At 45.5% G+C, this 25,082-nt stretch overlaps 2 protein-coding genes and 2 long non-coding RNA genes across 5 annotated transcripts in view; 1 reads left to right on the top strand and 3 right to left on the bottom strand.

Moving 5' to 3' along the window:
* The window catches only part of LOC116989957, a 551,502-nt gene that overhangs the window by 70,867 nt on the left and 455,553 nt on the right, over positions 1 to 25,082 (bottom strand). The gene's annotated exons all lie outside the window — the stretch shown is intronic.
* Positions 2,803 to 25,082, top strand: part of LOC116989884 — a 144,457-nt gene continuing 122,177 nt past the window's right edge. Inside the window, exons 1-2 of the long non-coding RNA XR_004416361.1 lie at positions 2,803 to 2,927; positions 9,174 to 9,280. This is a non-coding gene — a long non-coding RNA (uncharacterized LOC116989884). The remainder of the gene's footprint in view (positions 2,928 to 9,173; positions 9,281 to 25,082) is intronic.
* The window catches only part of LOC116989858 (nuclear factor 7, brain-like), a 28,191-nt gene continuing 14,724 nt past the window's right edge, over positions 11,616 to 25,082 (bottom strand). Inside the window, exons 2-4 of one of the 2 annotated variants that reach the window (XM_033047428.1) lie at positions 12,839 to 12,934; positions 12,425 to 12,658; positions 11,616 to 11,673 (exon numbers count right to left, since the gene is read on the bottom strand). In XM_033047428.1, coding sequence (XP_032903319.1) covers positions 11,668 to 11,673; positions 12,425 to 12,658; positions 12,839 to 12,934 — 336 coding nt within the window. In that variant the 3' untranslated portion in view covers positions 11,616 to 11,667. The other variant, XM_033047427.1, reaches the window with a different exon arrangement.
* On the bottom strand, positions 19,561 to 22,975 carry LOC116989871. The gene is made up of 3 exons (XR_004416347.1): positions 22,407 to 22,975; positions 22,221 to 22,316; positions 19,561 to 19,597 (listed from the first exon to the last, which is right to left on the bottom strand). It is a non-coding gene; the product is annotated as an uncharacterized LOC116989871 (long non-coding RNA).

The following is a 25,082-nucleotide window of genomic DNA, read 5'->3' on the forward strand; positions in this document are numbered from 1 at the left end:
CAGAGAAAACAAGTCGTCATCAATACTGCACAGGAACAGGCCCTTCAACACACAATGTCTAGCTTATGGAAGGACCATTCAGAAGCCTGATAACAGAGGGGAGGAGGCTGTTCCTGAGACTGGTAGTACGCGCTTTCAAGATTCTGTACCTTCTGCCCGACAAGAACAGTGAGAAGAAGGAATGACCGGGGTGGGACAAGTATTTGATTATGTTGGCTGCTTTTCCATGATGAGGGATGATCTTAGAAGAGATGTAAAAAAATCATGAGAGGAACAAATTGGGTAGCCGCAAAGAGCCTCTTGCCCAGAGGAGGGGAATCAAGTACCAGAGGACATAGGTTTAAGGTAAGGTTGGAAAGGTTGAATAGGAACCTGAGGGGTAACTTTGTTCACACAATGGGTGGTGGGTGTATGGAATGAGCTGCTGGAGGAGGTAGATGAGATGGGCACTATCGTAACGTTTCAGAAGCATTTAGACAGGTACATGGCTAGGACAGGTTAGAGGTATGTGGGCCAAACGCAGGCATTGCAGGTCGGTTCAAGAATCTAATGGTTGAGGGTAAGGAGCTGAGAATGGGAGCTCTGATGAACCTGACGGTTTTGTTGACGGCCACATAGAATCAGAACAGTTCCTTCAGGCCACATCAGACTGGAATGCCTCCTCCGTATGTGCCTCGACCACCACTCCAGCGGCGCGTTCCAGGCACCCAATACCCTGCGTAATAAAACATGCCCCGCACATCTCCTTGAAAGATCCCCCTACTGTGTTAAAATCTATGGCGTCCCGTCATTGACTTTTCCACGCTGGGAAAATAGCCCTGAATCATTCCAAGCCGAGAGCAACCCGGCGGGGGGCAGCCGAGAACGAAGGGGGACCCGACGCGGGGGCGCCTGCTGCCTGGTGCGGCGGGGCCTGGTTCACCGCTGCGGGGAAAATATAGACTGAACTTCTCGCAACCTAGTCGGCGCCCACATTACCGCCCAGGTCAGATCTGTTTTTTACCGGATTGCTGGCAAAAACAAGGCATTTCACTGATCCGAGGTACATTGAACAATAGAGTATGATTGGTACACAAAATTGCTGGGGAAACTCAGCGGGTGCAGCAGCATCTATGGAGCGAAGGAAATAGGCGACGTTTCGGGCCGAAACCCTTCTTCAGACTTAACACAAAAGATTTCAGTCTGAAGAAGGGTTTCGGCCCGAAACGTCGCCTATTTCCTTCGCTCCATAGATGCTGCTGCACCCGCTGAGTTTCCCCACAATTTTGTGTACCTTCGATATTCCAGCATCTGCAGTTCCATTTTGAACACAATAGAGTATGATTGTTTGAGAAAGAACTGCAGATGCTGGAAAAATCGAAGGTAGACAAAAATGCTGGAGAAACTCAGCGGGTGAGGCAGCATCTCTGGAGGGAAGGAATGGGTGACGTTTAGGGTCGAGACCCCTTCTTCATTACAGTGCCTGGTATTGAAGTGATGTTATTGTGTCTGGTATTGAAGTGATGTTATCACCCTTCTCCAGACTGGTATGGGGGTGGGGGAGGGGGCGGGAAGAAGAAAGGAGGAGGCGGAGACAGTGGGATGTGAGAGAGCTGGGAGACAGCAAGGACTACCTGAAATTGGAGAAGTCAATGTTCATACCGCTGGGGTGCAAACTACGCAAGTGAAATATGAGGTGCTGCTCCTCCAATTTGCGGTGGGACTCACTCTGGCCATGGAGGAGGCGAGGTCTGTATTTTACCGGATTGCATGCAAAAGTAAATAATCCCACAGTCACGAGGTACACGTGACAATAGAGTATAATTGAATCATTAAATTCAAGTTTACACATGAGATTATTAAACAAAAATCGAGCGTATAAGAAGGAACTGCAGATAGACACAAAAAGCTGGAGTAACTCAGCGGGACAAGTATAATCTCTGGAGAGATGGAATGGGTGACGTTTCGGGACTAGACACCTTCTTCATTGCAGTGTCTGGTATTGAAGTGATGTTATTGTGCAGAGCAAAGATCTTAGAGCTCCGCTATAAGATCTTTGGTGCAGAGTCTGAGACCAAGCGTAGGCTTGGCGATAGTTTCGCCTCTGGCTGTCTCCTCCTCCTTTTTCCTTTATTCTCCCCGCCCCCCCACCAGTCTGAAGAATTGTTTCAGCCTGAAATGTTACCCATTTCCTTCGCTGCATAGATGCTGCTGCATGTGCATCCGCTGAGTTTCTCCAGCATTTTTGTGTACAGACAAATTACAACCTTTGCACGCGTTTTAACGTTTTTCCACGAGTACTCTCTGGAACGATAGGTGATGAATGTACAGAAGTCGAAGTCGCCGCATGAATAAATAACACTATTAAATGTACAGATACTGACCATGTGTGAATGAATAGCTTGCACGGTTGTTTGTTTTGTCTGTCTCTGGGTCTATAACTCAGCGGGACAGGACAGGCATGGAAATAGCCAATGGAGAGGTTGAGAAGGAGTTTCTTCCCAGAGGCCATTCGGACTGTAAACTCCTATCTCACCAGGGACTAACTTTACTGAACGTTTTTCCTTCCAATATTTAATATGTAAAATAATATGTGTGTGTTTATGATTGTGTTTATAGTTTGTTTGGTTGTTTGTCTATCCCGGGCTATCCCGGTCTGGGCCGACCAATCACGCGACAGTAGGCGGGACATCATGATCTCAGCCGGCCAATCACGCATCCGGGAGCGGATCATAGTGATCTCAGCCGACCAATCACGCTTAAGGGGGCGGGCCATCCAGATCTGGGCCGACCAATCACGCGTCAGTGGGCGGGCCGGGGATGTCAGAGAGAACAAAGGATTTTGTGAATGGAGCTTTAACTGGAGCGCGCGCATGAGTGACGGCAGGTTAACGAGGCAGTGTTTACGAGGCCTGTCCCACCAGTATGCGACTGACTCCATGCGGCAGGTGAATGTTATTTGTTTCAGAAGGAACTGCAGATGCTGGAAAATCGAAGGTGCACAAAAATGCTGGAGAAACTCAGCGGGTGCAGCAGCATCTATGCAGCGAATGAAATGGGCAACGTTTCAGGCCGAAACACTTCTTCAGACTGGTGGGGGGCGGGGAGAATAGCGGGAAAAGGAGGAGGAGACAGCCAGAGGGCTGAAGGAGAGGTAGGAAGGGGAGGAGACGCAAGGGCTAACAAAATTGGGAGAATTCAATGTGCATGCCCCCATCAAGCAATGTTACAAATTTTTGAGATATAAAAAATCAAGTCTGCAATTTATCCCATCAGACAAAGCATAAAAATAAGTTTAATTTGCCACTTAATTCACTTTCATATCTTCAGTATTAAAAAAAGTCATAGAAACATGGACATAAAAACATAGAAAATAGGTGCAGGAGTAGGCCATTCAGCCCTTCGAGCCTGCACCGCCATTCGATATGATCATGGCTGACCATTCCAACTCAGTATCCCATCCCTGCCTTCTCTCCATACCCCCTGATCCCTTTAGCCACAAGGGCCATATCTTAAATATAGCCAATGAACTGGCCTCAACTACCTTCTGTGGCAGAGAATTCTACAGATTCACCACTCTCTGCGTAAAAAATGATTTCCTCATCTCGGTCCTAAAAGACTTCCCTCTTATCCTTAAACTGTGACCCCTAGTTCTGGACTTCCCCAACATTGGGAATAATCTTCCTGCATCTAGCCTGTCGAACCCCTTAAGAATTTGTAAGTTTCTATAAGAATATGTGGCCATTTTCATACTCGGAAATTAGCATCTTGTTCCCTATTGCTTTTCCATTGACTTAACACAAAAGCTGTGATCGAGGACAGTCAAATGGCCATAACTTTCTTAAAAATTAAGAGAACTAAAATAAAATTTCAGTTATTATAGATTGAAGCATTCTGAAAGAAATATGAAACAATCTTACTTAGATGACTTGAAATTAAAGCATATAATTAGTTAGTTACCTAATTCTAGCTAATTACATAATTCAATTACCAGATCTAAACATCTTTCAATTTCTTAAGAATAGATTAACATTTTTAGTTATGGAGGGAGCGGTCTTTGCGGAAGGCAGACATGTGGGGAGATGGGAAGATGTGGCCAGTGGTGGGGTCACGTTGGAGGTGGTGAAACTGACGGATTTGTAGACTGTCACGCTGGTGAGTGCCCTGCCAGCCCTCTGCTGTTTTTCAGTCCTCCGAGCACTGCGGTCCTCGCTCTGGTCCACGACGCCGGCAGCCTAGCTTGGGCCCGGTGCCCGATGGGGAGGCTTGTGCTCCATGACTGGTAGCTGCTGCCTCTACCCCCTCCCCCTCTACCCCCTCCCCGAGGCAGAGAAAGCGATAGAGAGGTGGGGGGGAAGAGGGGGGGGGGTGGGTGGGTGAAGTGGGGAGAGAGGGGGTGGAGAGGGGGGGGGGGGGGGGTGGATGCCTTGTGCCTATCAAACCCTCAACTCCCCCCAGTTAGGCAATTAAGGGACTATTTGGGGAATCTGGTAGGACCAAGGCAATGGGTGATTTTGTATTTCCAAAGCTGTAATTGGCCATCTAAACCTGGTTTTAACTGGTATCTTTAATATCTAGGCTAACCTAGATGGGCCCAAAGGTCCATTTAGCGTGTATGGTAGACCCAAGGCAGCAGATAATTGTTCATTTATAGGTCATAGGTCAGCAGATAGGGTCATTTTATATCCCCCCCCCCCCCCACATGGTGTGATAGATCATTTAAACTTGGATTTAGCCTAAGGGTTTTGGCCCGAAACGTTGCCTATCTCCTTCGCTCCATAGATGCTGCTGCACCCGCTGCATTTCTCCAGCATTTTTGTGTACCTTCGATTTTCCAGCTTCTGCAGTTCCATCTTAAAAACTTCTTAACCACTTACAATATTGTAGGTTTGTAGATTAATACAACATACACTTAATACCCTGATGTTGAATTTGGATAATTCGCATCACCAGTAACATTCACAAGAACTGAATAGAAAGATTGTGTTTATTTGAATAATGTGCTTGGTGCTTCTAATACTACAATTGAAATAAACCCAAATCGCTTTGCACTGTATAGCATGTTTTTAAACTCCTTTTGTGTGTTTCTGTCTACAAATTGACTCCTGCATTTCAGTTGCCATTCGTGGCTGCTCTTCAAAGAGACTTATGCCCCTGTCCCACTTAGGAAACCTGAACGGAAACCTCTGGAGACTTTGCGCCCCACCCAAGGTTTCCGTGCGGTTCCCTGAGGTTTTTGTCAGTCTCCCTACCTGCAACCTCCAGCAACCACCTGCATCTTCTCAGTGAAGGTGTGGAGATGGGACTTGGTGTCCGCGTCGTAAAATGAAACTGTCCCGGACTCGTTACTGAGATAAACTGCCACCCTCCCGGGGATGGGACGGGCGGGGAGACGGGGTGGAGGGGAGGTGAATGCATCAAACACGTCACCCTGTCGCCGCCCGATGCTCCAGACCCCAGTCTCCGGGGTCAGTTTGACCCCTCTCTTCCTCTCCACAGACTCTGTGGCGACTCCCAGACTCCAGTACCGATTCCCCGCCACCTCCACCTCCCAGTAATGTCACCCCGATGTGAATCCTTCTGATCCCAGCACACACGGACTGGATGTAAACCTCTTCCCGGTGTCAGGGAGACACCTCTGGGTCCGGATCCGTCTCACCCTCTTCCGATCCTCAAACACTTCGAGCTCCGGATGCGCTGTTTCTACATCCAGGGTGACGGAGACTGGGGGGAGAAGAAGAGAGTCAGAGAGTCCCCAGGGGTTGGGAGGGGGGGGGGGAGACTCGGGCAGTGCGGTCCCGGGGAGAAGCCGCTCGGCCTCAGGCACAGACGGGCGGACAACCGAACCCTTCACCCACAACAACATCGGATGGACACACACATTTTCCCCGGTGTTTCTCAAGCGGGCAGGAGAGCGGAAATTCTGCGGGTTATCGGGAAGGGGAGGGGGCGAGGCATGCGGACGGGGAAAACGAACGCGGAAAGTCAGGATGAACGGGACATTGCGGGTGAAAATGGAGAAATGAAGCGGGTATTCCAATATCTTGCCAGTTGCTGGGGAGGGAGAGGCAGATTTAAGAAGGGAGGGAGAGAGAAAACGGGGAATTACAGACCAGTTAGTCTAACATCGGTAGTGGGGAAACTGCTAGAGTCAGTTATTAAAGATGGGATAGCAGCACATTTGGAAAGTGGTGAAATCATTGGACAAAGTCAGCATGGATTTACAAAAGGTAAATCATGTCTGACGAATCTTATAGAATTTTGCGAGGATGTAACTAGTAGCGTGGATAGGGGAGAACCAGTGGATGTGGTGTATCTGGACTTCCAGAAGGCTTTCGACAAGGTCCCACATAAGAGATTAGTTTACAAACTTAAAGCACACGGCATTGGGGGTTCAGTATTGATGTGGATAGAGAACTGGCTGGCAAACAGGAAGCAAAGAGTAGGAGTAAACGGGTCCTTTTCACAATGGCAGGCAGTGACTAGTGGGGTACCGCAAGGCTCAGTGCTGGGACCCCAGCTATTTACAATATATATTAATGATCTGGATGAGGGAATTGAAGGCAATATCTCCAAGTTTGCGGATGACACTAAGCTGGGGGGCAGTGTTAGCTGTGAGGAGGATGCTAGGAGACTGCAAGGTGACTTGGATAGGCTGGGTGAGTGGGCAAATGTTTGGCAGATGCAGTATAATGTGGATAAATGTGAGGTTATCCATTTTGGTGGCAAAAACAGGAAAGCAGACTATTATCTAAATGGTGGCCGACTAGGAAAAGGGGAGATGCAGCGAGACCTGGGTGTCATGGTACACCAGTCATTGAAAGTGGGCATGCAGGTGCAGCAGGCAGTGAAGAAAGCGAATGGTATGTTAGCTTTCATAGCAAAAGGATTTGAGTATAGGAGCAGGGAGGTTCTACTGCAGTTGTACAGGGTCTTGGTGAGACCACACCTGGAGTATTGCGTACAGTTTTGGTCTCCAAATCTGAGGAAGGACATTATTGCCATAGAGGGAGTGCAGAGAAGGTTCACCAGACTGATTCCTGGGATGTCAGGACTGTCTTATGAAGAAAGACTGGATAGACTTGGTTTATACTCTCTAGAATTTAGGAGATTGAGAGGGGATCTTATAGAAACTTACAAAATTCTTAAGGGGTTGGACAGGCTAGATGCAGGAAGATTGCTCCCGATGTCCAGGACAAGGGGTCACAGCTTAAGGATAAGGGGGAAATCCTTTAAAACCGAGATGAGAAGAACTTTTTTCACACAGAGAGTGGTGAATCTCTGGAACTCCCTGCCACAGAGGGTAGTCGAGGCCAGTTCATTGGCTATATTTAAGAGGGAGTTAGATGTGGCCCTTGTGGCTAAGGGGATCAGAGGGTATGGAGAGAAGGCAGGTACGGGATATTGAGTTGGATGATCAGCCATAATCATATTGAATGGCGGTGCAAGCTCGAAGGGCCGAATGGCCTACTCCTGCACCTAATTTCTATGTTTCTATGTTTCTATGATTGGCAGATGAGGAGACTGGTGTGAGTGGTAAATACAGATGGTTAATGAGCATGTAGAGATAGACAATAGGTGTAGGAGTAGGCCATTCGGCCCTTTGAGCCAGCACCGCCATTTAATATGATCATGGCTGATCATCCCCAATCAGTAACCCGTTCCTGCCTTCTACCCATATCCCCCGATTCCGCTATTTTTAAGAGCCCTATCTAGCCAGTGAACCTGCCTCCACCGCCCTCCGAGGCAGAAAATTCCACACTCGCCACTCTCTAAGAGATAAAGTGTTTCCTCATCTCCGTTCTAAATGGCTTACTCCTTATTCTTAAACTGTGGCCCCTGGTTCTGGACCCCCCCCCAATATCGGGAACATGTTTCCTGCCTCTAGCGTGTCCAAGTCCTTAACAATCTTATATGTTTCAATGAGATCCCTTCTCATCCATCTAAACTCCAGAGTGTACAACCCAGCTGCTCCATTCTCTCAGCATATGACAGTCCCACCATCCCGGGAATTAACCTTGTAACCCTACGCTGCACTCCCTCAATAGCAAGAATGTCCTTCCTCAAATTAAGGGACCAAAATTGCACACAATACTCTAGGTGTGGTCTCACTAGGGCCCTGTACAACTGCAGAAGGACCTCTTTGCGCCTATATTCGATTCCTCTTGTTATAAAGGACAACAAGCCATTCGCTTTCTTCACTGCCTGCTGTTACTGCATGCTTACTTTCATAGACTGATGTACAAGGACCCCCAGATCCCGTTGTACTTCCCCTTTTCCCAACTTGACGCCATTTAGAAAGTAATCTGCCTTCCTGTTTTTGCTACCAAAGTTGATAACCTCACATTTATCCACATTAAACTTCATCTGCCGTGCATCTGCCCACTCCCCCAACCTGTCCAAGTCACCCTGCATTCTCATAGCATCCTCCTCACAGTTCACACTTCCACCCAGCTTTGTGTCATCTGCAAATTTGCTAATGTTATTTTGAATCCTTTCATCCAAATCATTGATGTATATTGTGAATAGCTGCGGTCCCAGCACCGAGCCTTGCGGTACCCCACTAGTCACTGCCTGCCATTCTGAAAGGGACGCGTTAATCCCTACTCATTGTTTCCTTTCTGCCAACCACTTCTCTAACCATGTCAGCACTCTACCCCCAATACCATGTGCCCTAATTTTGCCCACTAATCTCCTAAATGGGACCTTATCAAATGCTTTCTGGAAGTCCAGGTACACCACACCCACTGGCTCTCTCTTGTCCATTTTCCTAGTTACATCTTCAAAAAATTCCAGAAGATTAGTCAAGCATGATTTCCCCTTTGTAAATCCATACTGACTCGGACCGATCCTGTTACTGCTATCCAAATGTTCGGCTATCTCATCTTTTATAATTGACTCCAGCATCTTCCCCACCACCGATATCAGGCTAACTGGTCTATAATTCCCTGTTTTCTCTCTCCCGCCTTTCTTAAGAAGTGGGATAAAATTAGCTACCCTCCAATCCGCAGGAACTGATCCTGAATCTATAGAACATTTGAAAATTATCACCAATGCATCCACGTTTTCTAGTGTCACTTCCATGGGATTCAGACCATCAGGGCCTGGGGATTTATCAGCCTTCAGTCCCATCTGTCTATCCAACACCATTTCCTGCCTAATGTGGATTTCCTTCAGTTTCTCTGGCACCCCAGATCCTATGGCCACTACTATATCAGGGAGATTGTTTGTGTCCTCCTTAGTGAAGACAGATGTGTGGTGGAGTTGCCGTGATCATACTGAACGGGAGGGGACTGGACAGGTGAGGCAATCTACTGCTATATACTTGCTTTCTTTAGTGGAGGGTGGTTTGATGCGTCTGTACAACCAAGAACACTATAATCTCATTGTGAAGCAATATATGAACTTCACTGAGGGACTTGACAATGTTTTGCATGCAAGGCTGGTCCAGAAAGCGAAGGCAGGTGGGTTCAAAGACAAGTTGGTAAAATGGACCCACAATTGGTTTAGTGGTTGGAAGTAGAAGGTGGTGGTTGAAGGATGATTTTTCTGCCTGGAGGGTCTGTGACTGCTGGAGTGCAGCAGAGATCGGTGCAGCAACCATTGCTGTTTATTTTATGTTTTCATGGCTTGGTTGTGAATGTAGGAGGTGTGACTACTAAGATTGTGGAGAACGGGTAATGTTGTGAATAGCAAGAAAGTCTGTCAAAGTCTGCAGCAGGATATAGGCTAGATCATCGAAACCTTATTGTCATGCAGGGATATCAATACTGGAGGACGCACAAAAAGTTAATACCTGGAATATTTTGCCAGAGGATGTGGTGGAATCAGATGTAACCAGTACATCTAAGAGACATTGCGATTTAGCAAACGAGGTGTAGAATAATACGGCTCTAATGTGGGCAAATAGGATTTGTGTGGCTAGGAAAAAAGGTGGACATGGACGTGATGGGCTGAAGGGCCTGATTCTGTAATGTACAACCATGGCTCTCTGGCTCCAAGAGCATTGAATGACTGATTATGCACAGCCACCGGGTGTGCAGTGAATTCTAAAGGTTGCCTAGTCTCAGCATGCAGTAAAGTCTACTTATCTCTGTCCTAAATGGTGCAGCTCACATTCTGAGAGGGTTTCCGCTGGCTCCAGGCCCGCTCAGACAGGGTAAACATCTTCCCTGCATCCAGCCCACTGAGCCCTGTAAGTACTATGTGTGTTTCACTGAGATTTCCTCTAATACACCTGAACTCTCAAGTATGCAGGCCTAGTCTACGCAATTTCACCCAGCACAGCAAACCTATTCTCCAGGATTTGTTCAAGTGCAAACAAACTTCACTCTCTGGTTCTGTGATACTTCCCCAGAGTCCATTAATACCATTAATCTTCACATATAAGTATTGCATAAAGATGTTTTAAAAAAGAACAATGGAAAAGGTATTAGTTTTACCTTAGGTACACAAAATTGCTGGGTAAACTCAGCGGGTGCAGCAGCATCTATGGAGCGAAGGAAATAGGCGACGTTTCGGGCCGAAACCCTTCTTCAGACTGATGGGGGGTGGGGGGGGGAAGGAAGAAGGAAAAGGGGAGGGGGAGGAGGAGGAGGAGCCCGAGGGCGGGCGGATGGGAGGGTGGGAGGAGACAGCTAGAGGGTTAAGGAAGGGGAGGAGACAGGAAGGTCTAGCAAAATTGGGAGAATTCAATGTTAATGCCATAGGGACGCAAGGTCCCCAGACGGAATATGAGGTGCTGTTCCTCCAATTTCCGCTGTTGCTCACTCTGGCAATGGAGGAGACCCAGGACAGAGAGGTCGGATTGGGAATGGGAGGGGGAGTTGAAGTGCTGAGCCACCGGGAGTTCAGGTAGTTTATAGCGGACTGAGCGGAGGTGTTCGGCAAAACGATCGCCCAACCTACGCTTGGTCTCCCCGATGTAAATCAGCTGACATCTAGAGCAGCGGATGCAGTAGATGAGGTTGGAGGAGAAACAGGTGAACCTTTGTCGCACCTGGAACGACTGCTTGGGACCTTGAATGGAGTTGAGGGGGGAGGTGAAGGGACAGGTGTTGCATTTCTTGCGGTTGCAACGGAAAGTGCCCGGGGAGGGGGTGGTGCAGGAGGGAAGGGAAGAATTGACGAGGGAGTTGCGGAGGGAGCGGTCTTTGCGGAAGGCAGACATGGGGGGAGATGGGAAGATGTGGCGAGTGGTGGGGTCACGTTGGAGGTGGCGGAAATGGCGGAGGATTATGTGTTGTATTTGCCGGCTGGTGGGGTGAAAGGTGAGGACCAGAGGGACTCTGCCCTTGTTGCGAGTACGGGGATGGGGAGAGAGAGCAGTGTTACGGGGTATGGATGAGACCCTGGTGTGAGCCTCATCTATGGTGGCGGAGGGGAATCCCCGTTCCCTGAAGAACGAGGACATTTCCGATGCCCTGGTATGAAATGTCTCATCCTGGGAACAGATGCGGCGTAGGGGATGGAGTCTTTACAGGGGGCAGGGTGGGAAGACGTGTAGTCCAGATAGCCATGTGAGTCAGTGGGTTTGTAATGTATGTCGGTCAGGAGTCTGTCCCCTGCGAAGTTTTACCTTGTTTGATATCAGATGCTACGCTCAATTCTATTTTGTAGTGTAAGTTGCAATCATACTTTTCAATGAGAAAAGCCCCATATACCACCAACATTGGTTTGGTTTCATCACTAACCCTGCAAATATTTAACAGCTGGTTAGAAACTGGGCATTAGATGTTTTTTTGAGCTGTACTATAAAAACATACATTGTTTCAGTCAAAAGCATGTCCTACCTCCTCTTGCGACCAGCTTCCTCCTGAAATAAATAAAACACAAATCTCAATAGACTGAGATGGATCGTCATGATCCCGACGGCGGGTATTTCACCAAATTGCTGCCAAAAATACCCTCTGCTAATTCCCATTTCCCAACTCTTTGCCGCTGTCACACAGACAGAACTTGGATATTGTCGTAGAGACATCAAACACGGGGGAAAGCATTAGGAATGTCGATGAAAATAACTGCGAGTACGCAGCTTACGAGTAAGTCTGGAGAAGATGTCAGAGATAATGGGATGGAACATTTTAAGGTCAGTGGCGGATATAATGGATGGGGATTGGAAATATTATCACTACTTGTGAGGAGGAGAAAAATAAAACCTGAAATGCATGATGGACTTTAACAAATTCCACAAGAAATGCAGTAAACAGAAACTGGAACTCACAGGGCAGCCTGGTTATTGCAGATAAATTTAAGTTGGTGGGATAAATACAAGAGGATTCCTGGGATTTGGGGCATTATTGTCACATGTGGCGAGTAGATGGAACAGACGGAACATTGACCCAGTACTGAAATACTGGTAAATGCAGCATTTATTTCAGAAATTTAACCCACCATTTTGTGACTGTACTCTTTCATTTCACCAAACTGTAGTGCAACCCCTCACCTTCAGAAATATCAGGCCGTTCTTGTGGTCTGTCTGTTCCTGTAGCTTTGAGAGTTCCTCCTGAATTGATTTTAAATTCTCTTGTATCCCTTGAAGATTTTTCTCCATTGATTTTACAATCTTCACCTCTTCTTCCCGGACATCACCGAGTAAACGCTGCTCTTTATCAGTGAGAATCTGGTGCAGTTCAGCAAACTGGGATGTGATCTGTGACTGAAGGTTGTGTGACTCTTCCTGCCAGATGAAAGATGAGAATCAATATATTATATCACTCGAGTAAAGACCTTGGCTGCTGAACCTCTGCCAACAGTTCTGGCTCTATACTACTGAGCTTTATAGAGGTGCTAAATTATTGCACACATCACAGGGTTGAAATCTACACAAAAACATTAAATCGATAGTACAAAGCCTCACCTGAACTCCAGAAATGCTCTCTTTCTGTTCCTGCTCAATTTTCTGGATCTCTGATTCCTTTTCTGTGAGAGATTCGAAAGAAGATTTCACCTGTTCCTGGGGTTGGGTTACAGATCAGAGAATAAAAAATGTCAGACAATGAAGAAAAGATTAGACAATGATGTGATCAAAAGTGATTTGGTTTTACCTTGTAAAATTCAATTGCTTCTTCTATCAGCATTAAGCTGTGAGACCTGTGCTGCTGCCCAGTTGCACAAATCAAACAGATCAGTTTCTTGTCAGTTTTACAAAACAGTTTCAGTCCTTCCTGATGTTTCTCGCACTGAAGTTTACTTTTCTTCGCTTTGAGATTCAGGCTCAGTGTTCGAACTTTCTCAGACAGTCTAACCAAGGCCCGATTCACCCTGAGGATGCGGTTTGCAGATTCCTCTCTACATTCCGAGCAGGAGTTTCTCCCCTCCCTGTCCCAACTCTGTGTGATGCAGGAGCGGCAGAAGTTGTGCCCGCAGTCCAGCGCCACCGGATCGGTGAAGAAATCTTTGCAGATGGGACAAACTACCTCCTCGGTCCAACTCCCGGCCGGGCGTTTCGCAGCCATTTTATTAAATCCCGCACTTTCTTTGCTTTCTGGTTTAAAATGTTTTCACTCCACGTGTAGTTGCAGAACCCCTGCAGTACCGCGAGTGTCCACTGCGCTCGCTGCCGTCCCGGGCAGTGAATGTAACTTGTTTAAGAAGGAACTGCAGATGCTGGAAAATCGAAGGTGGACAAAAATGCTGGAGAAACTCAGCGGGTGCAGCAGCATCTATGCAGCTAAGGAAATGGGCAACGTTTCAGGCCGAAACCCTTCTTCAGACTGATGGGGGGGCGGGGAGAAGAAAGGAAAAAGGAGGAGGAGGAGATAGGAAAGGGAGGAGACAGCAAGGGTTAACAATATTGTGAGAATTCAATGTTTATACCACCAGGATGCAGACTCCCCAAGCGGAATATGAGGTGCTGTTCCTCCAATTTCCGATGTTGCTCACTCTGGCCATGGAGGATGCCCAGGACACAGCAAAGATCTTATAGGATCTTTGGGACACAGGGCCGCTATAGGATCTTTGGGACACAGGGTCGCTATGGGGAGGTTTCACGCAGAGGTGTAGTCTACGTGATACGCAGGTATACGCCGTATACCCACTAAGAAAGCTCCAGCATTTCCGTATGCCCACTTAGAAATGCGCAATGACACGTATCAACTTCGATAGTGACAGAAGTTCTGTTTATTTTATGAGTGAACTGTCATACTAGACGGTCGGCGCCGAGGTGATGTCCAGCGGCTCAACAGTAAATATGAAGCGGAAGCAACAAACCACCCTTAGCCATTTAAAAAAAAAAAACAAGCCTGCTGCTGCCTCGGTCGACACTCCAGCAGTCCCTAGGACGTTAGATGAAGAAGAGGGAACTACAGCGGAGCCTGATACCAGCAGTGTATCGGGTAAGTGATAGTCGTATACACGTGAACTTTAGCAGATATTAGACCAGATATAAGCTACTAGCTTATAAGAGATTTCCCAAACTGAATGAATACCACACATATATTCACTAAACGGCCTTGCTAGCTCAATCTTGTTGTAGTAAAGTAGTAAATAACGTAGTTATTACACATTTTACTGTGAGACTGTGAGTGTGTGTGTGCTGAATATCTCCTTGTTCCTTCTAGATGATAACTCCTGGCCAGCTCTATGGACTGAGAGTCAGGCTAGGGAGTTTAAAAGCAGGCATTCTTGGTTAGAATGGAAGGACAGAAAGTTATATAAATATCAGCCAACTTGTAAAGCTGGTATAAACACATGGTCAACTTTATGCAAATGAGAGTATAGCTGGTTTATTTTCATCTTAAAGATACATTAATTTCACTTTTATACAATCAAATTATAATATTGTCACAGTGAAGCTTATTTACAGTTCATTCAATTATTTTGAATAGATTTGTATCCAGTTCAGAAGGTGTTATTGCTAATATAGATTCAAAAAAGACTACTTGTATGATGTTAATTAGTCATGTTTTTGTTTACTTCCAGGTTGTGCTATTTGCAGCTCAACAAAATCTACTGGCGTCTTAACAGAGAAAAGAATTTCCATATCTGAGGAGTGGGCGATGTTTAAGATCCAGTCATCAGGCTCAAGCAGACCAACAGCCCTGGCCTCCTTGAGAAACAAGATCAGATGGCATGAGATGTCCAGGGCACACGAAATAGCTCAGGAGCTCACTGAAAAGGGTGGACAGGATTTACTTGGGAATCTTGTGAGAGCTGTGTCAGACACTGTGTTAGCTGAGACAAATGCTGTATTCAGAACAGCATATTATCTTGCCAAGATGAACCGACCTTTCTCTGACCATGATGATCTCATTGAGCTTCAGGAAAAAAATGGTGTCAACATGGGCACAAGTCTGCACTCAAGGTTCAGTTCAACAAAAATTGTGGAACACATAGCAAAAAAGATGCAGACAAAAATAGTTGACAGCATTGTGTCATCTTCAAGCAAGCTGTCTGTTCTCATTGATGAGGCAAATTCTCTCAGCCATAAATCAGCCATGATTGTCAATGTGAAGGCCTCTTTAGATGGAGCTACTCCTGAATTTGTTTTTTTTTGGACCTGGTGGAGCTGGAAAGCCAGAGGGCAGAGTCTATAGAGGAAGCTCTATTAAACTGTTTGGACACTGCAGGCTTTAGTGAAGAGTGGCTTCAAAACAACTGGATCTCATTTGTTTCTGATGGAGCCAGTGTTATGTTAGGCAAAAACTCTGGTGTGGCAACCAGGCTGACTGCAAGGTACCCTAACCTCTTCACATGGCACTGTATGAACCACTGTCTAGAACTGGCTGTAAATGATGCTGTGGATGAGGTTCAGGCAGTCAACCACTTCAAAGTTTGAACTGTTTTGACTATTTTACTGTTCTTTTACAAACCATGTTCTCGGGGTATCTAAATCTAAATTTTATTAATTATTTAAGTTATGACATTGGATGGAAGCTGCATACCAAATCTAGTTGTGCTTATGTGCAATGACAATAAAATATATTATAATTATTATTATTATGAATGCACGAAGTATAAGAAATAAAGTGGATGAGCTTGAGGCTCAGTTAGAAATTGACAAGTATGCTGTTGTGGGATTACAGAGACATGGCTGCAAGAGGACCTGGGCTGGGAACTGAATATTCAAGGGTATACGTCCTATCGAAAAGACAGACATGTGGGCAGAGGTGGTGGGGTAGCTCTATTGGCGAGGAATGAAATTCAGTCCCCAGCAAGGAGTGATATAGAATCAGGAGATGTATAGTCAGTATGGATAGAACTGAGGAATTGTAAAGGTAAAAAGACCCTAATGGGACTTATCTACAGGCACCCAAATAGTAGCCTGGATATAGGGTGCAAGATGAATCAAGAGTTAAAATTGGTCGCAAAATGTTGCAAAGGTAATGCTACGGTTGTTATGGGAGATTTCAATATGCAGGTAGATTGGGAAAATCAGGTTCGTGCTGGACCCCAAGAAAGGGAGTTTGTGGAGTTCCTCCGTCATGGATTCCTAAAGCATCTTGTACTGGAGCCTACCAGGGAGAAGGCAATTCTGGATTTAGTGTTGTGTAATGAACCGGATTTGATAAGGGAACTCGAGGTAAAGGAGCCATTAGGAGGTAGTGGCCATAATATGATAAGTTTTAATCTACAATTTGAGAGTGAGAAGGGAATATCGGAAGTGTCAGTATTACAGTTGAACAAAGGGGACCATGGAGCCATGTGGGAGGAGCTGGCCAAAGTTGACTGGAAAGATACCCCAGCAGGGATGAGAGTGGCAGGTATTTCTGGGAATAATACAGAAGGTGCAGGATCAGTTCATTCCAAAGAGGAAGAAAGATTCCAAGGGGAGTAAGAGGCGACCATGGCTGACAAGGGAAGACCAGGACAGTATAAACACAAAAGAGAAGTATAACGTAACAAAGATGAGCGGGAAGCCTGAGGATTGGGAAACTTTTAAAGGGCAACAAAAGATAACTAAAAAGGTAATACAGGGGGGGAGATAAGGTACAAAGGTAAGCTAGCCAAGAACGCAGACTGTAACAGGTGAATTTATTATAGGGAACAAGGAAATGGCAGATGAGTTGAACAGGTACTTTGGATCTGTCTTCAAGTTCAAGTGAGTTTATTGTCATGTGTCCCTGTATAGGACAATGAAATTCTTGCTTTGCTTAAGCACACAGAACATAGTAGGCATTTACTACAAAACAGATAAGTGTGTCCATATACCATAATATAAATATATACACACATGAATAAATAAACTGATAAAGTGCAAATAACAGAAAGTGGTTATTAATAATCAGAGTTTTGTCCGAGCCAGGTTTAATAGCCTGATGGCTGTGGGGAAGTAGATATTCCTGAACCTGGTTGTTGCAGTCTTCAGGCTCCTGTACCTTCTACCTGAAGGAAGACACATACAATCTCCCTGATATACTAGTGGCCAGAGGACCTAGGGTGACAGAGGAACTGAAGGAAATTCACATTGGGCAAGAAATGGTGTTGGGTAGACTGATGGGACTGAAGGCTGATAAATCACCAGGGCCTGATGGTCTGCATCCCAGGGTACTTAAGGAAGTGGCTCTAGACATCATGGATGCATCGGTGATCATTTCCCAATCTTCTACACATTCAGGATCAGTTTCTGTGGATTGGCGGGTCGCGAATGTTACCCCATATTTTAAGAAAGACGGGAGAGAGAAAACAGGGAATTATAGACAAGTTAGCCTGACATCAGTGGTGGGGAAGATGCTGGAGTCAATTATAACAGATGAAATAGCGGCACATTTGGATAGCAGTAACAGGATCGGTCTGAGTCAGCATGGATTTACCAAGGGGAAATCATGCTTGACTAATCTGGAATTTTATGAGGGTGTAACTAGGAAAATGGACAAGGGAGAGTCAGTAGATGTAGTCTACCTGGACTTTCATAAAGCATTTGATAAGGTCCCACATAGGAGATTAGTGGGCAAAATTACAGCACATGATATTGGGGGTAGGGTACTGACATGGATAGAGAAGTAGTTGGCAGACAGGAAACAAAGAGGAGGGATTAACGGGTCCCTTTCAGAATGGCAGACAGTGACTAGTGTGGTACCGCAAGGCTCGGTGCTGGGACTGCAGCTATTTACAACATACATTAATGATTAAGATGAAGGGATTCAAAGTAACATGAGCAAATTTGCAGATGACGCAAAGCTGGGTGACAGTGTGAACTGTGAGGAGGATGCCATGAGGATGCAGAGGGACTTGGACAGGTTGGGTTAGTGGGCAGATGCATGGCAGATGCAGTTTAATGTGGATAAATGTGAGGTTATCCACCTTGGTGACAAGAACAGGAAGGCAGATTGTCTGAATGGTATCATTGGGGAAAGATAAAGTACAAAGAGATCTGGGGGTCCTTGTTCATCAGTCACTGAAAGAAAGCACACAGATTCAGCAGGCAGTGAAGTAAGCTAATGGCATGTTGGGCTTCAAAACTAGAGGAGTTGAGTACAGGAGCAAAGAGGTCCTTCTGCAGTTGTACTAGACTGAAGTGAGACCAAACCTGGAGTATTGTGTACAGTTTTGGTCTCCAAATTTGAGGAAGGACATTCTTGCTATTGAGGGAGTGCAGCTTAGGTTCACAAGGTTAATTCCCAGGATGGCGGGACTGTCATATATTGATAGAATGGAGCAGCTGGGCTTGTATAGTCTGGAATTTAGGATGGAAGGGGATCTTATTGAAACATATAGGATTATTAAGGAATTTGACACGCTAGAGGCAGGAAACACGTTCCTGATGTTCGGGGAATCCAGAACCAGGGGCCACAGTTCAAGAATAAGGCATAGGCCATTTAGAGATGAGGAAAAACTTTTTCACCCAGAGTTGTGAATCTGTGGAATGATCTACCTCAGAAGGCAGTGGAGGCCAATTCTCAGGATGCTTTCAAGAGAGGGTTTGATAGAGCTCTTAATGATAGCGGAGTCAGGGGATATGGGGAGAAGGCAGGAACGGGGTACTGATTGTGGATGATCAGACATGATCATATTGAATGGCTCGAAGGGCCTACTCCTGCACCATTTGTCTATTATTGTAACATGTCAGAGATAATGGGATGGAACATTTTAAGATCAGCGGCAGATTTAAATGTGTGGGGGTTGGAAATATTGTCACCACTTGTGGGGAGAAGAAAAATAAAACCTGAGGTATGATGGCCTTTAATAAATTCTACAAGAATAGCAGTAAAAAGAATGTGGAACTCACAGGGTGGCCTGAAGACAATATTGCAGATAAATTTAAGTTGAAGTAGGATAAATACATGAGGTTTCCTGGAATTTGGGTTATTATTGTCGGATGGGGTGAGTAGATGGAACATTGACCCAGAACTGAATTACTGGTAAATGCAGCATTTATTTCAGAAATTTAACCCACCATTTTGTGACTGTGCGCTTTCACTTCGCCAACTGTAGCGTAACCCCTCACCTTCAGAAATATCACACCGTCCTTGTGGTCTATCTGTCCCTGTAATTTTGATAGGTCCTCCTGAATGGAATTTAAATTCTCTTGAATCTCTTGAAGATTTTTCTCCATTGTTTTTACAATCTTCGCCTCTTCTTCTACATCTCCGAGTAACCGCTGCTCTTTCTCAGTGAGACTCTGGTGCAGTTCAGCAAACTGGGATGTGATCAGTGACTGAAGGTTGTGTGGCTCTTCCTGTCAGATGAAAGATGCAAATCAATATAAACCACGTCAAAGCAAAACTGGCAAAGTCTATAGCAATATTGGGAAAATCAAGACACATTCTGGACCACAAATCATTACATACTTTGTATAATACACTCATATTGCCATATCTGAGTTACTGTGTGGAGATATGGGGTAACACCTACAAAACCAACCTACAGCCGTTATGCACATTACAAAAAACAGCAATAAGAATTATCAATAACGTTGGATATCTTGAACATACCAATTTATTATTCTTAAAGTCACATACACTGAAGTTCACTGATCTGGTTAAATTTAAGACTGCGCAAATCATGTACAAAGCAAGAAATAATATACTTCCAAGAAATATACAAAAACTGTTTATGGAAAGACAGGATGGGTATAATTTGAGAGGGAAACATAATTTTTTAAAACTCTTAAACAGAACAACTTTTAAAAGTATGTGCCTAGCAATCTGTGGTGTGAATTTGTGGAATGGTCTGGAACAGGAGATAAAACTTAGCACAAGCATAATTCAGTTAAAAAAGATGTAAAAAAACACTTGTTTAAAGGGATATTGGGATGAGGATAGATGATTGTGATATTTGTTATACTGATTGTATTGGGAAGGGTGATTGTAGAGTGATGGGTTGTATATATGACAAAGATACTGTATAGTATATGCGGGATTTTTATTTTTTTATTTTTTGTATGGCTTTGTAAATATTTGATTAGTGTTCAAATGTAACTAATTTGGTGTACATATAGTGGCTGGTGTACATATGGTGTACATATAGCTGCTAAATTTGTATAAGATAATTACAAGCAGTTGAATAAGGGGTGGGAATTAATAAGCTTTGGCTTCTTCCTGCTCCTTTTCGGACACATATGATTTCATTTATTTATAGATATTGTTTATGACACTTTATAAATATTTTTGTTTTGTTTTTTGTATGCTGTTTCACATTTGCTTTTTATTCTTTTATTCTGTTCGAAATAAATAATAAAATTAAATTAAAAAAATATATATAATGTGTCACTCTGCCGTGTTTCCTCATGACATGGAATGTGACAATCGGCTAATCAATGTCGAGTTCTGGATTGCAGAAATATGCCATTCGGCCCAACATGTCCATGCTGGGCTCTGTACGTATCTACACTAATCCCATTTACATGTATTTAATCCATAGCTTTCATTACCGTGGCAATTTAAGTACTCGTCTTGATAATTATGAAATATTATGTGAAAGTAACGCACAATCAAATAATTCCCATTTCCCCAGTATAATTCCCTGCAGCCTATTCCATTTCATGTGTCCATTAACCCTTAGTGGACAGAACCAGGTCATCAGAAGTAGCAGACACCAGCACCACTTAGAATGACAGACTTCATAGAGTCATACAGCAAGGTTGATCAGTAGGACTGGGTATTACAATCCCTAAGATTTTCACTACAATTGACATTCTTGGGGATGACCACCAAGTGAATTTGCTAACAATCAGACACATCTTCAGTTGTGTACCTCAACGTCACTGGGTGTTTTGGCCTTTTATCACAAGACATCCTCAGTCGAGGCAGGCCCATTGCAGGGTGATCAGACCTGGGTGTGTGTCTTATTGCTAGCCTCTAGATGGTCATGTGGCAGCCCAGACAGCATCTTTCCTCTTCAGCCACAGCCAGTGACTGCTCCGTTCGGCGGCATTGGCAAGTTCTTTTCTTGCCCTCCTTTGTGCCTGCCCTCTGACTCATACTTCCCTCAGGAGCCTTGCGGTGGAACTGGCTACAAAGCCCCTGCACCCCACCTCCACTGGACACACCCTCACACTCCAACCTCTCTCCTCTGCCTCTGCTGCAAGGTTTGAATATCGAAGCTTTTTCCTTTCATAAGCCTCGTCCACAGCCTCCTCCCATGGGACCGTCAGCTCAATGATGAAAAAGTGTTAGATACCGACCAACACGCCCCATCTGCACTATTTCCACTTGTCCGCATTTGGCCAAGACAGTTCTAAAACGGTGCTCTCCACAAATTTGTTTGAATATCTTTGAAATGTTGTTACGGTACCCGAGTATGCTACCTCATCTGGCAGCTCGTTCCATGTACCCTAGTACTTCCACAGTTGTCATCACGTTCATTTTAAATCTTTTCCCTCTCAGCTTAAACCAAAATGCTCCACATTCCCGATCCCTATAAAAAGGGTACAAGATTGACCATCCAGCATATCATTTCATTTCATGATATTATACACCTGCCACACACTGCTGTGGTCCAGGGAGAAAAGTCCTTGGCTGCTCAACCTCTCCCAAGAGTTCTGGCTCTCAACTACTGAGTTCTATAGAGGCTCTTGGTTCTTGGTTTCTTGGTCCTCCAAAATATTCCAAATGGAATTTAAACTGGAGGTGGTGCCTCACGGTGGTACCCCATCCCCCCCCCTGCCCACACCTCTCTCCTCCCCTCCCCCACCACTCTCCTCCCCTCCCCCACCACTCTCTCCTCCCCCTCTCCATTTCCCTCTCCTCACCCCTCTCCCACTCCTCCCCTCCTCCTCCCATCCCTCTCTCCCAAATTATTGCACACATCACTACATCAAATCCACACAAGAACATTAAATCGATAGCACAAATCCTCACCTGAACTCCAGAAATGCTCTCTTTCTGTTCCTGCTCAATTTTCTGGATCTCGGATTCCTTTTCTGTGAGAGATTCGAAAGAAGATTTCACCTGTTCCTGGGGTTGGGTTTCAGATCAGAGAATAAAAATGTCAGACAATGAAGAAAAGATTAGACAATTATGTGATCAAAAGTGATTTGGTTTTACCTTGTAGAATTCAATTGCTTCTTCTATCAGCATTAAGCTGTGAGACCTGTGCTGCTGCCCAGTTGCACAAATCAAACAGATCAGTTTCTCGTCAGTTTTGCAAAACAGTTTCAGTCTTCCTGATGTTCCTCGCAATGAAGTTTGCTTTTCTTCGCTTTGAGATTCAGGCTCAGTGTTCGAGCTTTCTCAGACAGTCTAACCAAGGCCCGATTCACCCTGAGGGTGCGGTTTGCAGATTCCTCTCTGCATTCCGGGCATGAGTTTCTCCCCTCCCTGTCCCAACTCTGTGTGATGCAGGAGCGGCTGAAGTTGTGTCCGCAGTCCAGCGCCACCAGATCGGTGAAGAAATCTTTGCAGATGGGACAAACTACCTCCTCGGTCCAACTCCCGGCCGGGCGTTTCGCAGCCATTTTATTAACTCCCGCACTTTCTTTGCTTTCTGGTTTAAAATGTTTTCACTCCACGTGTAGTTGCAGAACCCCTGCAGTACCGCGAGTGTCCACTGCGCTCGCTGCCGTCCCGGGCAGTGAATGTAACTTGTTTAAGAAGGAACTGCAGATGCTGGAAAATCGAAGGTGGACAAAAATGCTGGAGAAACTCAGCGGGTGCAGCAGCATCTATGCAGCGAAGGAAATGGGCAACGTTTCAGGCCGAAACCCTTCTTCAGACTGATGGGGGGCGGGGAGAAGAAAGGAAAAAGGAGGAGGAGGAGATAGGAAAGGGAGGAGACAGCAAGGGTTAACAAAATTGTGAGAATTCAATGTTTATACCACCAGGATGCAGACTCCCCAAGCGGAATATGAGGTGCTGTTCCTCCAATTTCCGATGTTGCTCACTCTGGCCATGGAGGATGCCCAGGACACAGCAAAGGTCTTATAGGATCTTTGGTACACAGGGCCGCTATAGGATCTTTGGGACACAGGGTCGCTATATGGAGGTTTCACGGCAGTCGGGTCACGACCCATGACCAGTACTGTTGCTACGCTACTCCAAATGGATTACATGCGATGAACTGCAGGTAGGCGCTTACCATTGTTTCCGGCGTAGCGGCCCGTTAAAACCTGCTGAAATTGTCAATTTTTGCGCTGTAAATAATTATGGAAATCGGGATAAGCGTGGAGACATTTAGCCTACTTCAGAATTCCAAAACTGAGGAGAAATGACGGTAGATAGAAGCGAGAGCTGAAGGGACAACAACAGCCAAAGTGCTTAGCGAACCCCCACACCCACACCCCCATCCACATTAACTGGAGGTGGAACGTGTTTCCAGCTTCAGGGTCCTGGGGGTCAACATCTCCGATGACCTCTCTTGGACCCACAATACCTCAACTCTGGTCAAGAAGGCTCACCATCGTCTCTTCTTCCTGAGGAGACTGAAGAAGGTCCATCTGTCTCCTCAGATTCTGGTGAACTACTACCGCTGCACCATCGAGAGCATCCTTACCAACTGTATCACAGTATGGTATGGCAACTGCTCTGACTCCGACCGGAAAGCACTGCAGAGGGTGGTGAAAATTGCACAACGCATCACCGGTTCCTCACTCCCTTCCATTGGGTCTGTCCAAAGCAAGCGTTGTCTGCGAAGGGCGCTCAGCATCGCCAAGGACTGCTCTCACCCCAACCACAGACTGTTTACCCTCCTACCATCCGGGAGGCGCTACAGGTCTCTCTGTTGCCGAACCAGCAGGTCCAGGAACAGCTTCTTCCCTGCGGCTGTTACACTGCTCAACACTGTACCTCGGTGATTGCCAATCACCCCTCCCCCCCCTCCCCCGACACCCCTCCCACCTGGAAAAAAAAATACTATGACTGTATGCATGTAAATATATTTATTTATTGCTCATATTTATGTCACTCTACTAGGGAGATGCTAACTGCATTTCGTTGTCTCTGTACTGTACACTGCACAATGACAATAAAGTTGAATCTGAATCTGAATCGGATCTGAACATTGGCCGTTTGTTCACTGCATTTCATCAACTAAGGCATTATTTTTGTTTTTTCTTGATTCCTTCGGCATCTAAAAAGTTTCAGAAGTGATAAATCTGGCTGTAAATGTTTTAAATCGTCAATGGTTCTCAAGTGGGTTTTTACATACAAAACGAAAACGCATCTGAAGAAAAATTTACAGCCAGATTTATCACTTCAGAGACTTTTTAGATACCAAAGGAATCAAGAAAAAACACAAATAATGCCATACTGTTGATGCAATGCAGTGAGCAAACGAGATAATTCCCGATATTTTCAATTCCGATATCTGCACGGCCAATGTTTACCAAGCACTTTAGCTGCTGTTTTCCCTTCAGCTCTCGCTTCTCTTTACCTTCATTTCGCTTCACGTTTGGAATTCTGAAGTGGGGTACATGTCTCTCACACTTACCCCGACTTCCACAATTTATTTCAGCGCAAACATTCAACATTTTGGCGGTTTTTAACAGGTAGGAAAGTACGCGTTTCTTGCATTAATAACATATACCGGAAGTTACGGATGTCCTCCAGATGGATTGAGCGGCTCCGTGCGTCAAGCCCTATGACCCAGTGATCTTACGTGCAACCTCCCTATTGTCACATGTATCAAGGGACGGTGAGATTCTTTGTTTTTCCATGTAATCCGGTAAAATCCAGACCTCACCCAGGCAGTACAGAGAGAGGCGCCACGTTTCTGGCGCCGACAAA

This window comes from Amblyraja radiata, chromosome 30 (genome assembly GCF_010909765.2).
Source record: "Amblyraja radiata isolate CabotCenter1 chromosome 30, sAmbRad1.1.pri, whole genome shotgun sequence".
NCBI lineage: Eukaryota > Metazoa > Chordata > Chondrichthyes > Rajiformes > Rajidae > Amblyraja > Amblyraja radiata.